This window comes from Lacerta agilis, chromosome 14 (assembly GCF_009819535.1).
Source record: "Lacerta agilis isolate rLacAgi1 chromosome 14, rLacAgi1.pri, whole genome shotgun sequence".
NCBI classification, from domain to species: domain Eukaryota; kingdom Metazoa; phylum Chordata; class Lepidosauria; order Squamata; family Lacertidae; genus Lacerta; species Lacerta agilis.
In genome coordinates, this window is record NC_046325.1 from 42,067,071 (window position 1) to 42,083,732 (window position 16,662).

Here is a 16,662-nt window from a genome sequence, read left to right on the forward strand (position 1 = left end):
AGGCTTGTTTCCAGGCCTTTGACCATTAAAAGGTAAAGCCTGCCTGCCAAGGAATGGTGTTCATTTGCATGCAACTTGAAATAACACCACCTTAGCAAAGAAAATGGGCTTTGCAGTAGGCAGCTGCTTCCTTTGCCTGCATGGTTTTGAAATCAAACGGGGGGCAAAGGAACATTTTGTTTGCAATTCAGGCTGGCCCGCAAAGGAAAACACTTGAACGGATGCCATGGTGATTTCAGGTCATGGAGACCTGCCACTCTCTCAGTGTGACTCATGGAAGTTTGGTGAGGTCAGGATCTGGTCCACTGGCTGCATCCAGTTCCCTACTCCTGTCCTAAACAGTTGATTCTATGGATTAAGAGGCAGACTTTGTTCAGCAGGGATGACTCTGAGGGATGAATACAAGGCACGTGACTGCCATTTTTTTTTTTAAGCAACAAGATCAGAAGCAATCCCATACAATATGTTCAGAGTGCTCACTTAGAAGCACAGAAAGGGTGGGTAAGCAGTGTTGGTCATCCCACATAGCAGCCAGGGCTACCTTCTAGAATCTGCACAAGAGGTCATTTCCTTTCTAGCCTTAATTGGGCGTTGGCCTAAAGGGTGGCGGTGGTAAGGGAAAGCTTTTAGGAAATGACACATGGAGCGGCAGAGGAGATGGCTGCTATATATTGCCCTGCCGCATGTCCCACCGTTCTTAATTTAAAGCTGTATTTGTTTGCACAGTAGTCTCAGCATAAGACTGTTTTAGCCAACTTTAGCCTTGTGGAGAGGGATAGCTGCCTCCAGTGGCAGGAAAGAATGAAGAACAAGCCTCCTTGCAGCTTTTGAAGCACTACCCTTTTCTATGTTAAGAGCGCAGTATGGAGAGAGAAGGTACGCATTCTTCCTTCTTCTAAGACAGGGATCAGCAAACTTTTTCAGCAGGGGGGATGGTCCACTGTCCCTCAGACCTTGTGGGGGGCCAGACTATATTTTATTTGGGGGGGAAAGAATGAATTCCTATGCCCCACAAATAACCCAGAGATGCATTTTAAATAAAAGGACACATTCTACTCCTGTAAAAACATGCTGGCAAACTAAGGCCCAGGGGCCGGATGCGGCCCAATCGCCTTCTCAGTCTGTCCCGCAGTTGGTCCGGGAATCAGCGTGTTTTTACATGAGTAGAGTGTGTCCTTTTATTTAAAATGCATCTCTGGGTTATTTGTGGGGCCTGCCTGGTGTTCTTACATGAGTAGAATGTGTGCTTTTATTTAAAATGCACCTCTGGGTTATTTGTGGGGCATAGGAATCCGTTCTTCTTTTTTCAAAATATAGTCCAGCCCCCCACAAGGTCTGAGCGACAGTGGACCGGCCCACAGCTGAAAAAGTTTGTTGACCCCTGTCCTAAGAGATAGAAGCCAGGCTACAAGAGAGGTTATAGCCCTGTCCAGTTTAAAGCAGGTGAGGTTATAAAGGCTCCATGTGAGACCTTATTGTTGTTGCTATTCCAGACTTGGGTTAAGCGCACTACTGCTGTATGGGGATTGCCAAAGGAGAGTCCACAGAGCACAAGCTGGGCTGCTGCCCCGTTCACAGTTGCTTGCAGCCTGATCTACCTTGTATTTCAACTTTTTATATTTGCACTGTTAAGAGGAAGCTACCGTTAAGTACCTTATATCTCCCGTTGTGCGGTGTCAAGTAATTTGGCCTGTTACGTGATTTCTCCACAGAGTGAGGAAGCAGGTCCAACTAAGCTAGTACATAACAGTGCCGTTGAAATGTGGTTTTTATTTCTCCACTTGGTTTTCTTTTCAATTCTCCATGTTTTGTAGCTGCACAGAGAAAAAACACTTTAGGTGTCCCTGCCATCTCTTCTTTCTGGTGCTTCCTTTATGAAGAAATCAGGATCCTTTTTATTTTATTTTATACAGCTTACCAAGAAAGTGACCTTGATCTTTGAGGCTGTCATCCTTCCTGCACAGGAAGCCTTTATTTGGCAATGAGATTGTGTTCTAACGCACAAAGGCAACAGAGTGACACTACTTGATGTGGTAACTGAGCATTCAGCTTGGAACAGACCTTGAAATCTCCCAGGTGATGTTTTCTAAGCCTAGGTAACTAGGTCTCTAACAGGATCTGGACGTTAGACCTTATCTCACCATTACCTGCCACATCTGAAAATACATTCTGCTTGTACAAGGGATAGGGAAGTTAAACCTGATAGTCTGGTTAATAGTGTCTGCTGTATCTATTTGTTTGGGGAACTTGGTTCTTTTTGGTGGATTGTGAGGCAAGCCTGCCAGGATTCTTCCCTCACCCCATATCCCCAAACTGCAAAGCTCTACCTGCTATTCCAGTGCACCTTCAATACCAGTGATGGCATAAGCTTTCGTGTACAGGAGTATTCACCTGCATCAAATATTACTTCCTATGAGCAGTAAGGGTGATGTGGAAGGAGCACTTAAACCCAAGACCCGGGACCTCTCTTTCTTTTTCCTGCAGTGGAAGAGGGGTTCCATGAATGGGTTGTCTCCTCCCAATTGCTGCCCTAGGAGAGAAGATGCAAATGAGCAGGGCTTGCCTGAGGGGGACAGACAACCTCTCCCTAGTTCACTTTCTGCCCACCTCAAACCTAGGATGTGTTTGGCTTGGCTGGCTGTCAGCTTTGGCCCTGTATACCTGAAGGAGCAGAGTTCTAAGCAGTGTAGGGTTTCAGAGGTGAGCAGCAGCACTTCGAAGCATGCTTGGAAATTGTCTTTCAAAATTGACTAGGTATGTTCCTGAGAGCTGGACCATAAAGAAGACTGATCGCCTAAGAATTGATGCTTCTGAATTATGGTGCTGGAGGAGACTCTTGAGAGTCCCATGGACTGCAAAAAAAATCAAACTTATCCATCCTTAAAGAAATCAGCCCTGAGTGCTCACTGGAAGGACAGATCCTGAAGCTGAGGCTCCAGTACTTTGGCCACCTCATAAGAAGAGAAGACTCCCTGGAAAAGACCCTGATGTTGGGAAAGATGGAGGGCACAAGGAGAAGGGGGCGACTGGCATGAGGTTGGACAGTGTTCTCGAAGCAACTGGCATGAGTTTGGCCAAGCTGCGGGAGGCAGTGGAGGATAGGGGTGCCTGGCGTGCTCTGGTCCATGGCGTCACGAAGAGTCGGACACGACTGAACAGCAACAAATGTTCCTGCCAACCAGACTCAGTATTTTGAACAAACTGCAGCTTACGAAGTCTTCAAAGGGTGCCCCCCCAGCACACATTGCAGCAGTAAATCCTAGATATTGCCAGAGCCTACAGCTGTGGCCATTGTATCTTTGAAGGAGAGGCCACAGCTGGCACACTGGCCATAAACTGCTGAAAGGCACTCCTTGCCAAGGTGACTACTTGGTCCTCTGATGCTGCAACTTGATCTCGTAGTACTGCCAGGCAGTGATCTGGATTCTTTTATAGGCAGTGCAGTTTCATCTGGGACAGGTTGAGCACCATCTCTCTGGATGGGCAGATCAACTACCCACAGAATCTCTGTCTTCTCAAGTATCAGCTTCAGCTTATTGGCCCTCATTCAGCCTATTACTGAGTCCAGGTAGTTACTCAGCATTTTGACTGCCTCACCTGACTCCCAAAAGAGAGCTGAGTGTTTGCACTTCACTCCAAATCCCTGAATAATCTCTCCCAGCAGTTTCATGTAGATATTGCCTACTAGGGGTAATGTCTAACGCCTTCCTTCAATTAGGATAAGGATTTATGCTTCCACAACAGACCTTTGCCCCTCCTCTCTCCATATGTACCCTGTAGCCTCCCAAAATCTGCTCTGGAAAACCCTTAGGACAGATTTAGTGGGCGTGCAGGGGGAGTTCTGATGCACAAGGGAAAATCCTGGTGCTGAGGGAATGAGATGGAACTGGCACTGATGGAACTTAGCTCTGTTTCTGAAAGAAGCATAACCAATGTTTATTACCCTATAAAATCAGTGATTCCTATTCCTTCTATTGGAAGGGAGTATTGTAGGTGCCGCCATATTAGAGGCCTGGGTTCCTACATTGTGCAGAAGGGAGCTCCTGATGAAATGATATCTGTAAAATGACCTTCAATTCTAGTAATATGAGAGAAGGAGAAAAACACGTTCCTATCTGCTTCCTCCACTCCATATATAATTTACAAGCTTCCATCATAGTTCATATTAGTTGTCTTTCAAAAAGCCAGAAATGCCTTATATTAGTGTAAAGATGTTCCCAACTCATTTCAGATGCCCTTTCCAGCTCTACGGTATCTTCTTTGTGATGGGGCAGCCGGAACCACACACAATATTCCAAATGTGGTTGTGCCATAGATTTGTACAAGAGCTTTACAATATTAGCAGTTGTGTGTTCATTCCCAATGCTAATAATCCCTGGCAAGAAATTTGCCCTTTCCCATGGCTGCTGTACATGGGGCAGTATTTTTATTGGGCTATCCACCATGACCATCATATCTTTTTCCTGCTTAATAACTGCCGGTTCAGACCCTTTCAATGGATATGTGAAGTTAGGGTTTGTTAGTGTGTGCCTCATTTACCCAGAACGAAGAGATCTTTTGGGAACATGGCATATCCCACTTGCGTTCTCACCATTGCATGATCCGGTGTCATCCGTAGATCTGTCCACATCACTGCTTGCCCCTAACTTCGGATTGCTTCATCAACACACTAAATAGCACCAGTTCCAATACAAGTATTTTGGTCACCCTCCTCCTTGGCCTTCCTCCATTGTGAGAACTGTCCTTGCCATTCTGTTGCCACTGCAACCTATCCTCTTATTCCTTGATTTCTAAGTTTGGGGTTTTTTGTTTGTTTTTTAAAATGTTTTTACTGTATTTATATTCAGTGTCTTGGCCAAGGAGGGTGGGGTATAAATAAAATTTTATTATTATTATTATTATTATTATTATTAAGAGTACTCAGAGGAGCTTTTGGCGAAGGACTTTGTCAAAAGCCTTGGGGAAAGTCCTCTTAATGCTTGCCTTGGTCCTGAAGCGGTGTATGTGGTGTAAAGTAATAGTGCCTGTTGAAATGCATTAGCTTCCCTACTTTGTTACAGAGTGCCAAATTTGAGAGATGAAATGACTGACAGCTGTCTGTCTATAAGCTGTTCCTCACAATTGTATGAGTTGCAGGGATGCCATGGAATCTTCGTAAAAATATAAGCTGTGTATAAATTGCCTGTATTTTGAGACTAGAGGATGTGTTTGCTTGGCAGGTTTGATGAGGTTGAATTTCAGGTGTGTCTTCTGCTAACCTGAGCATAAGAGTATTTTGTATTCTTGTTTCCCCCCCCCCCCCTGTTGTGAGCCACCCTGGGATCTTCAGATGAAGGGCGGTATAATGATTTAATTATTTTTATTAATAGTATTAATATTTTAAAAACCCAAAATTTGGAGAGAGGAGGAAAAAACTTGCAGAAAAAACAGTGTGCAGTTAACAGAGTGAATAAAGGTTCTTTGCAATTTTGAGGAATTATATGAGGTCAGTTATGTAGTCCTTACAGAAGAGCAAAAGGAGGTTCATAGATGGACACAGTTAAAATTTATTCGTACCTCAAAAATGTTTTTCCTTCCTAGTAAAGATGGGATTTTTTGTTTTTTGTTTTGCCTAAGCTGCTATCTCCCCCCCCCCAAACCCATACCTTTATATGTATTGTACCTGTGAAGCTGAAGAAGTCAGGATGATTGTGGTCGTGCAGGATAACAAAAGAATTTTGGGAGATGGTGTATAATGAACTGAAGAAAATGTTTAAAAGAATGTTTCCCCAAAATCCAGAAACTTTTTTTCTGGGAATAATAATGATGGTAGCCCCTCATCTGCCCCTGGGGATTTCCCCTGAGTTTGAATCTTACTTCTGAATCTGATTTCTGTATTTGTCCTTGCCTTTCAAGTGAGACCCTACTCTACATGGTAAACCCATTTGGACTTCATTGTGCCATATTGTGTAAATAATCAGTATACAGTAAGCAGCACAAAAACGGTGCACACAAATCTACCAAACCATTCCACGTACTGAATTCTATATTGGTAGTCCAACCAAAGAGAGAGCAATGCAAGAAGTCTAACAAAGAAGCCACAAACAGAAAACTCATTCAAGTTAGTGCAACAGGACAATTTCAGTCTTTACATTTCTTTAGCCAGGCTCCTGTAGATATTGATGAAAATAGGTCCAGTCAGATGAAATATCAATGATGATACGCACAGATGTTAATTGATGAAAGCAAGTCCAATCAGATGAAATATTGAAGATGTTACGCACAAAAGTTAGACAGGGTGCCGGCGTTTGTCCCCTGTTTCGCCCATGGACAGTTTTGGGCTTCTTCAGTAAATTCTTTCCCAGGATTTACTGTATTTTCATACATACACTGGTGGGATAAGTCAAACCTTATTAGTATTAAAACATACAGTGCAAAGGGTATCAAAGTTTGTAAATAGTGTCTGAACAGACAGATAAAAAAATCCATACTTACAATTTACATGTTACATCTCATCTAAACTAGAACATCTAGTCTTCTTCTTCAAAATATTCTTTCTCAAGGATTTGGTACATTTACACACTTTCACTGGTGATATAAACCAAACCTAGTTAATATTTACACGTTCATTATATGAATAATCAAGAATTTCTATATCATTACTGAAAAGATAAATGAATACAGGAATCAATACTTACACTTCATATGCAAAGTTCTTTCTTGGCTTAAGCATTTATTCATTTAGCAAAGTTGCTGTGTTTGGATCAACCATATATACAATATTCCATAAGAGGTAGTCTAGCAGGTATCAGTTATTAGAAGGAAGGAGGATATGGATCCTGATAGTACTTACAGTGTCTAAGTTCTTTCTATGTAATTAACTACTAGTATACAGATTTAAATGAACACAGAGATCGAGATCCGAATTCAGTCCCCATGGTTATTGTGTAAATAAGCTAGTAAACAATGCAGAAGATGAGATGAGCCCCACAGTTACTCAGTTAGTCTTAATCTAAGACACTTTGATTGCATCATGGCTCGCAATGACTAAAGTCCCTTAATAATGTGAAGCTTTTGTCAGGCTAGAGATGGAGTGGCATGTCAACTGGGGGTGCAGAAGTAGCTGTGCATGGTGCTTCTAGGTAGGAGTGCAAAAGAAACCAATAAATTTAGAGACAAATAATATGTATTGTAGTTAATTTTGTTGTTTTCATAAATATTGCTCAGTTGGTTGGAGCGTGGTTCCGTTAACGCCATGGTTGTATGGTTGATTCCTGTAAAGGACAACAGCATATTCCTGCATTGCAGAGGGTTGGACCAGATAGTCCTCAGGGTCGGACCAGATAGTCCTCCGGGTCTCTTCCAACTCTATGATTCTATGAAATAAGGCCAGTGTTTTGGAAACAAGTCAGTATGAATGCTTTGTATTGCCATTTATTCTCACACTATAACATAGCCAATTAGATATTGAAGGACCTCACCAGTGTCTTTTGATTTTGTCATAGCATTGCAAATTGAGTATGTGTTAAAACATTTTCCTTACTTTTAGGTGGAGTCCTTTATTTTGGATCAGGATGACCTGGAAAATCCAATGCTGGAGACAGCTTCAAAATTGCTGCTGTCAAGTACTGCTGATGGTGCTGATCTAAGAACAGTAGATCCAGAAACCCAAGCTAGGTTAGAAGCTTTACTGGAAGCTGCCGGTAAATATTATTATTATTGTTATTATTTATATTTGTGTACCACTCTTTATTGGGATGCGGGTGGCGCTGTGGGTTAAACCACAGAGCCTAGGGCTTGCTGATCAGAAGGTCGGCGGTTCGAATCCCTGCGACGTGGTGAGCTCCCGTTGCTCGGTCCCAGCTCCTGCCCACCTAGCAGTTTGAAAGCACGTCATAGTGCAAGTAGATAAACAGGTACCGCTCTGGCGGGAAGGTAAACGGCGTTTCCGTGCACTGCTCTGGTTCGCCAGAAGTGGCTTAGTCATGCTGGCCACATGACCCGGAAGCTGTACGCTGGCTCCCTCAGCCAATAAAGCGAGATGAGTGCCACAACCCCAGAGTCGTCCGCGACTGGACCTATTGGTCAGGGGTCCCTTTACCTTTACCTTTACCACTCTTTATTGGTAGATCCCTGGGTGATTCACAACAGAAAAATACAAAATGAAAACACAACATATATAATAAAACAAACCAATAACCCCCTCCCACAAACACACTTAAAAAGCCGTAGAATGTTAATCAGTTGAATGCTTGGTAGAAGAGAAACGTTTTTGCCTGGCACCTAAATATGTAATGAGGGCTCCAGGGAAGCCTCCCTGGGAAGAGGATTCCACAAACGGGGAGCCACTAACAGAAAATGCCTGCCTGCCAAAAACTATTGATCTTAATTTAGATACAGTACTTCCTTAGATTTTCCAGTGCCTTTTTGAGTTTTTAGCAAAGTACAAACTTGTTTTTTACCCGCTTAACATTTGCACAGACTGTTTTATGTTGTTTTATGAGCAGGTTCTATTCATTTACTTGCTAATTCTGGTTTTATTTTCTGCCTGTACCTTGGTTGACAGACTTTTTTTGTTATATTTTAAATGCTAAGTTTATTGATTTGATATCTGCTTTGGAAATGTATTTTAAATTTAAAAACAGTGTATAAAAGGAGAGATTGTAGTAAACACAATCTGTCAGTTTCTTTCTCGTTAGGTCCATACATATTTGGGTGTGTGGAGATTCTGGTTTCTGATTCAAAAGTCAGAATCGAGGACTGGTAGCTATCGGTAGTAACCTGAAATAAGAAAGTATAAACTCATTGAAGCCAGGAAGAATGTACTAGTAACTCTTAATATCCTCAAAAGATTGATCTCCAGTGAATTTTCACACTACATTTCCACCGCTGAAAGTTTGTTGGACTTTTCCGATATGATAAAACTAGTATTTTGCTAGTATTTTGAATGGGCTCAAATGGTCTTTGTTCTTCTCTTTCCCATGCAAAAACTGCTTATCCACTGGCTTCTTGATCTTGGAACAAAAGGAATAGGTAAATTATCCACAGCCGATGGAAAAGCCTTTGCAGATCCCGAGGTGCTTCGCAGATTGACGTCTTCGGTCAGCTGTGCGTTGGATGAAGCTGCTGCTGCGCTCACCCGAATGAGAGCTGAAAGTACAGCAAATTCAGGGCAGATGGACAAGTGAGTGTTTGTTTCACCAGAGCCTGTTCTAACAGTCTTGACAGCTGTTCCTTGTGTTTCTGCGATGGTTGAAACGAAAGTGTCTGCTAAATTACCCATATCATTAATACAAATATTATTTCCCACTTAATCCATTTGGCACTAGGGATCTCGAGAAAGAGAAAGCAGTGCACTTTGGAATAACCTTGGAACCCCCAGAGGAAGGGGTGCGCAAATCTTGGCATGTCTTCGTAGTCAGGCATTGTTTGGGGTCACCATCTAGGCCCACTCTGGCAAATATCTTTCATGGCTGCATTCTGCAAAACGGAGCATGAAGAGATAGAACAATCCTTTCCCTTCCCCAAGTTCTCTGCATGTGCCACAGGACTCGGCAACAAAGGGAGGATTAATATTTCATACCAAGCGTAGTGAAATACGTCTCTCTCTCTCTCCAAGTTCTCTGCAAATTGCTGAGAATTGAGGGAGGAAGATTTTGTACATTTGGGGCAGAGGTATGTGAAGATTGCTACTGCCAGCCCTATCCACAGGCCTAAAACTGTTAGAATTGCACTCTCTCTCTGTACATGTACATACAAATATATTGCTGCACATGCAGGATCAATTTCTGCTATTTTAAAATTTCATTTGTTGAAGATTCCAAGACTCTAGCCAATAGTATTGGTCTAGTTATTGTGAATATTTTTCAAGATGTTCATTCAAGCTTTTCCTTTGTGTTCCTGTGTTCTTAGACCTTTTCCTCCTAAAAGATAATGTAAGACTTTGTTTTGCTAAAGTGTGTTGTCTTGTCTTGAAAGATCCAGTGGATGAGTGCTGCATAAAAAACCGAATTGGACTTCATTTTCCTGTCTCGTATACAGTTTATGATTTGCCCCTTCAGTGCCTGCAAAATCTGTTTCGGACAAAAATATTAAAAGTTCAGTTGTGTTTTGAAACAATTCCTGCAGGAAGCCTTTAAGAAAGGGTTTGAGCTAAGCTGGCTTTAAACAGTTAACAGTTGGAAGGGCCATAGATCCGTGGTGGAGCAAGGTACCAGGTTTGGCCCTAGGTTCAATCTCAGGCATCTTCAGGTAGAGCCTGGAATGTCCCCTGCCTGAAGCCCCGGAGAGCTGCTGCCAGTCAGTGTAAACAATACTGAGCTAGATGGAGCAAGGGTCTGTCTCAGTGTAAGAGAGCTTCCTATGGTTCTTCCTAATGTGGCATATACAGTGGTACCTCGGGTTGCAGACACGATCCGTTCCGAGGTGCTGTTCACACCCCAAAAAGTTTGTATCCCGAGCGGCAATATTGCACATGCACAGAAGCGTGATATCACGCTTCTGTGCATGCGTGAACCGCGCAGAACACTTCTGCGCGTGCGTGTGGGGCGAAACCTGGAAGTAAACACTTCCGGATTGGCCGCGTTCACAACCCGCAGCGGACGTAACCAGAGGTATGACTGTATTTGAATACATGTTACCTAAAATAGAAGAGGGTGGCCAAAATCCTTGCATTATAGTTTTAGTAAGTAGCTAATATATTCTAAGCCTCATGTGTTTCCCCCCCATTTTCACCAGTAATAAATTTGTGTGGATTGCTTAGTTCACCAGCAGATTTACCTTGGTGTAAATGAATGTGTTAGATTATGAGAGGTAAGAGATGATTGGAGTTCTAATTAAAAGCTACTGGAGGGCAGCAGATTGAGTAAAGTTGACCTACAACCATAGCCAGGCAGTGTATTTTTTTAGCTCCATATTTTTTTCCATGAGGCCTAATTCATGACATGCAGCCATTCCTGATGTCCAGTTCCTTGGCCCCAAGGACAGTTCCTAGCACTCTAGTTATATTGCTAATTTTGGAGGAACCAGGGGCAAGTATTGTGATGACCACTATACGTCCTATAGTAATCCTCGCCAGTGTGGTGTAGTGGTTAAGAGTGGTAGACTCGTTATCTGGGGAACCGTGTTCGCGTCCCCGCTCCTCCACATGCAGCTGCTGGGTGACCTTGGGCTAGTCACACTTCTCTGAAGTCTCTCAGCCCCACTCACCTCACAGAGTGTTTGTTGTGGGGGAGGAAGGGAGAGGAGAATGTTAGCCGCTTTGAGACTCCTTCGGGTAGTGAAAAGCGTGATATCAAATCCAAACTCTTCTTCTCTTCTTCTTCTTTTGCTTTCTAAGGCTTACCTGTTGCATTTTAGTGTATCCAGGTGGCATGCCAGGTCTGTATTTGATGGGGACCCAGTGCTGCCACTTCAAAGCACTGATGTATAACCATAATTTCCTCTTTCTCTTTATAGCCGCAGCTTGGCAGAAGCTTGTTCAGAAGGTGATGTAAATGCTGTGCGAAAATTGCTAATTGAAGGGCGAAGTGTGAATGAGCACACCGAAGAAGGGGAAAGTCTTCTTTGTTTAGCTTGCTCAGCTGGATATTATGAACTAGCTCAGGTTGGTACCTTATTTTGGCAGAAAATACAGAGCACTGGCCTTTGACTTTTCTGGATTCATAACCCATCTTGAACAGGGAGGGGGGCATTTTTAATTTTTACATTTAAGATGGTTAAGCTCAATGGTGTTTAGAGCAGGGATAGCCAACTTCTGAATTGTTTGTTTCTATACACCCCCCTCCAATTATTGTTTTGAAGGCTGGAGCATTCCAATTTCTCCGCATATACTTATGAATAGGTATCTGCTAACAGGTCATCTGGACTTCATGGGAATAGATTTTGTGCACTCAGATGCTGGGATGTCATTGATTTGGGACAGGACAGGAAAAACCCATGTGCATCCTGGAATCTTTAAGGAGCATATGGGTAGTGATTCTTCGCTGTTCCCAAATGTGTACAAGATGGCAATAAAATAACTTCTGGGAAATACATGCAGAAATTCATTTCTGATTTTCCTTTCAAATCAAACGGCAAAACTCTTTCCTCACACCCAAAATTAGGGAGAGCCTCTATAAAATAATTAAAGTTGCTTTGAGCACCAAATCCAGACTACAGTTGACCAGTTTACCAGTTGACCACCCTATCTTCTTCAGCTGCCTGTTAAATAATGCATATGCCAAAAGGGTCACCTAGATTTAGAGTAGGTTAGACCTGGAATTATATTGGATTTGTGGCCAGGATGTTTGTTATATTATGATTTCTGGCTTTTATTGATTAACTGTGTTCGTTTTGCTTTCATTTTGTAAACTGATTTGAGCTGATTTTAAGCTTAGAGGGGGCTAGAATTTAAGTGATGCCCTCAGTTAATTAGAGCATGTGGAAAGTGTAGATCTCCCTGCACCCCAGAATACAAACTCTTCCACCTTAATAATTGGTCTTTGCTTGAAGTTTCAGACTTCAATTATATTTCAGCCACTACTCTGCAAACTTGCAATCGGCCCTTGAAGCTCCTGGGACAAGTGGAGGCCACCACAATTGCTTCCCACGAATCTGCAGTGTGGGAGGGAAGCCACATTGTTTGTATCCTAGGGCTGTTCAGTGCCGGTATTGGCAAAGACATAACAAACAATGTGCTCAAGGTTACTTGTGTGATAGCACACTACGTGGCAGATTGAAGGAATCATTTTCTCACAATTGCCATTAGCTGTATTTTTCAAAATTCTTTCCTTTATTTAAGTCCTCTTTTAAAATTTCCCCCCCATTTAGTACCTTCTTCCATCCTAAGGAGGTTGACTTCATTTTCAACATTATCATTTCATTTTAATGTTGTTTTCTATTTACTTTACAATTACATTTTCAAATGGTTATCATTCCTTTTTCAGTCCTTTTTGGTAAAAAAAAAAAAATTCTCATTAGTTCTGCCAGTTTTCAGTTAAGTTTCCTCCTCCCGCAACCAAAATTATCCAAAGAAAAGTTTTGTTGCTTAGCAGTTATAGCTCAGACTCTTCACTGCTTCATGCTGTCCGCTGTGAGCTGTCTGTCTGGCACTGGATGCCTTCATAAGGACTCAACAGTGATGGTTAATCTTCAGGTGAACGCTGGCCTTCTACTGATTGCAGCTCTATCTGCCACTTTGATACCTTTGGCAGGAATTGGCAGTCCTAGTTGATCTTCGGCTGCTGGTGGCACTACGGGCAGCTTCCTGTTTAGCACTATTAATAGCGGCAAAACACACTTACAAAGGACATGTTTTGGAGTGTGTTTTTTTTTTTTTTGAAACTGTGGTTCGGGAAAATAAAAATCGAGGGAGCCCAATGAAGGTTGGTAGACAGTGAAATGTTTTAACGGTGTGTGTAATTGTATATGTGCAGAATTTTGCCACCAAATTGTCAAAGCTGCCACAATATATATATATATGAGCCCTGGGTTTGCCATCCCTGCAGCAAGGCATGGGAAAAGTATTTTACAGTGCACACAGTGCTGAAGAGACCTATATTGTCCTTAATTACATATCTGCTTCCTAATCAAATGCAAATTCTATATGAAAATGCTTTGTTTTGATGATGACCTGTACCTTAATCAACCTTGATCAACTTCAGAGGCCTACCTTCACACCCCCAGTTTGAAGAGTATGTAGTCTCTTCATCCTAGAGTCCTCTCTGTAAGATCTGATGGCCCTGATTGCTGTAGGTTGGTTCCTAATCTACTCTTACTCTTTGAAGAAACTTCTAAAGGACATTGCTTTAACCATCTTTGCTTGAGTAGAGTCACTGTTTCCTATCTCTGTCTCTTCTTCACCTCTACCAGAATGATGATCTTGTGTCAAGACTTTCTCCTGGGGTGTGAAATGGAGCTTTGCACACACAGGCAAACATTCTCCCTAGGACTCCTAGGATTCCAGGTTCATTCACAGTCCATTGAAATCAATCACTTGAAGGATCAATATGACACTTGAACCCAGGAATTCCGGTAGAAAAACTCTCAAATGAGGTGATCACAACAGATGTCAACCAAGTGGATGGAGTGCTCACTGCAAAAGCATTTGGGCTGTTAGATTCTGCGCCTCCCCCCCCCCAACCATAAAGGAGAAGAATATTAACATTCTGGAGCATTCATACTGTTACCTTTCCCTCTAGCCAGTTCATCTTCTGTAACCCAAGGGAAGTTCTTAATCTTTTTACTTTCTTTGAAACAGTGGGGTGCTTTGCCAACTATGACGGGGGTTTGAGGTGAGAGGCCCCATTTCCTCTGGATACTCAAAATGGGGGGGGGGGCTGTTTTCAGTGCCCTGATCGGCAAGCTTATGCAAGGACTTGGTGCCATTTGCCTTGATAAGAACAGAATTTCACAGAAAAGTCCCAATAATTTCTGGGTTTTGTGAGCATTTTTTGCAGTTGAAAAATCCACTTCAGTGTTGGGGTCATAGCTGCAAAACGCAATAGAAGTATTTTGCCTAGTCAAAGAGCATTATCCTGAATAGGATTAGTTTTCATTTAGGATTTAGTTACATAGCACAGAATATAGGTACAGTCGCTGCTTCTCTGCCCTTGCAACACCCAGTCATAAGTATGCATATAAGAGCAAGGTTTGCAAAGTTTATAGGGGATTAACTTTGAATTTTTGTGTGGCAGAAATAAAAAAAGGAGCAAATTCAGTCATCGCTGGCTGAATTAGCCATAGAATGGGATGGAAAAGAAGTTGAAAACTGGAGACGAAACCTTGGGATTGCTTGTCTAGATCTTTCTGGGGGTGGTGGTGGGGGGGAACCATCACTGTACTTTAATAATGTTGTCATTCCTGCGATGCAAATACTGCAGCAGCTGCTCCTTCTTTCCTGGGACACAGTTTGTGTAATGTAATGTAGACAAAACACTGCATAATTGAAGCACAAACATGCTAATATACCTTGTTGTTGTTTAGTCATGTCCATGGACCAGAGCATTCCAGGCACTCCTGTCTTCCACTGCCTCCCACAGTTTGGTGAGACTCGTGTTGGTAGCTTCGAGAACACTGTCCAACCATCTCATCCTCTGTCGTTCCCTTCTCCTTGTGCCCTCCATCTTTCCCAACATCAGGGTCTATGCCAGGGAGTCTTCTCTTCTCATGAGGTGGCCAAAGTATTGCAGCCTCAGCTTCAGGATCTGTCCTTCCAGTGAGCACTCAGGGCTGATTTCCTTCAGAATGGATAGGTTTGATCTTCTTGCAGTCCATAGGACTCTCAAGAGTCTCCTCCAGCGCCATAATTCAAAAGCATCAATTCTTCGGCGAACAGTCTTCTTTATGATCCAGTTCCCACTTCCATACATCACTACTGGGAAAACCATAGCTTTAACTATGCGGACCTTTGTCAGCAAGGTGGTGTCTCTGCTTTTTAAGATGCTTTCTAGGTTTGTCATCGCTTTTCTCCCAAGAAGCAGGCATCTTTTAATTTTGTGGCTGCTGTCATCATCTGCAGTGATAATGGAACCCATAAATACCCACTGTACATTTTACGCTTGAAGGTTCTCGCACAGATTATTTTACAAGACACAGTAAGCACACGAGAATTGCACCTAACTGGACCAGTCCCTTCTACCTTACCAGTTTTTTGTTCTCTCTGCCAACAGGTTCTTCTGGCCATGCATGCAAATGTTGAAGACAGAGGCATCAAAGGAGATGTGACACCTTTAATGGCTGCTGCTAATGGAGGACATGTCAAAATGGTCAAGTTGCTGCTAGCTCATGGCGCTGACGTGAATGCACAGTCATCAACAGGTAATGAACGTGTCACAATTAAACGTAAACGGAACGTGTCGCAACCTGGGAACTGTACCGCATTTCTTATATGAAGGAATTCAGTATTTTGCTGGCTGTTCAATATTACACCATTTGGGGAAATCTGAAGAATTTTGGCAGAGATTGGTTGGCAGTAGAGTGTAGGCAACAGAGATACTGCCACACCGGAGCAAGGAGGTGTTTCCAAAAGAAGTGAGTGCAGAAAAAGGGGAAGGGGATTTAATGCACCGTTCTCCCTCATCTGGGTCAAGAAGACATTATTTTTAAGTTTGGCAGAAAACAATGCAAAACAACTAGGTGAAGTTGGAATGTGAAGAGAGTACAGGAATGCTAGCAGTTTCTCTGCAGAGCTGGCAACTTGGTTCCAATGCTGGCAACTTTTGAATTTAAATTCATTGCCCTCCCCCTTTATGTTGTTGCAAAAACTGCACCAAAAAAACCAGACACACCGATACACACTGGCCCTGTTTGCAGTAGTTTAATCTGTGGCTCGTTTGGGACGCGGGTGGCGCTGTGGGTTAAACCACAGAGCCTAGGGTTTGATGATCAGAAGGTCGGTGGTTCGAATCCCCGGGACGGGGTGAGCTCCTGTTGCTCGGTCCCAGCTCCTGCCCACCTAGCAGTTCAAAAGCACGTTAAAGTGCAAGTAGATAAATAGGTACCGCTCTGGCAGGAAGGTAAACGGCGTTTCTGTGTGCTGCTCTTGTTCACCAGAAGCGGCTTAGTCATGCTGGCCCCATGACCCGGAAGCTGTACACCGGCTCCCTCGGCCAGTAACGTGAGATGAGCGCCGCAACCCCAGAGTCGGACACGACTGGACCTAATGGTCAGGGGTCCCTTTACCTTTACCTAATCTGTGGCTCA

The 16,662-nt window shown here is 43.0% G+C and overlaps 1 protein-coding gene across 1 annotated transcript in view; it reads left to right on the top strand.

Moving 5' to 3' along the window:
- Window positions 1-16,662, top strand: part of LOC117058480 (ankyrin repeat domain-containing protein 17-like) — a 78,967-nt gene that overhangs the window by 13,121 nt on the left and 49,184 nt on the right. The window contains 4 exon segments of the mRNA XM_033169663.1: window positions 7,529-7,682; window positions 9,007-9,163; window positions 11,437-11,584; window positions 15,630-15,777. Coding sequence (XP_033025554.1) covers window positions 7,529-7,682; window positions 9,007-9,163; window positions 11,437-11,584; window positions 15,630-15,777 — 607 coding nt within the window.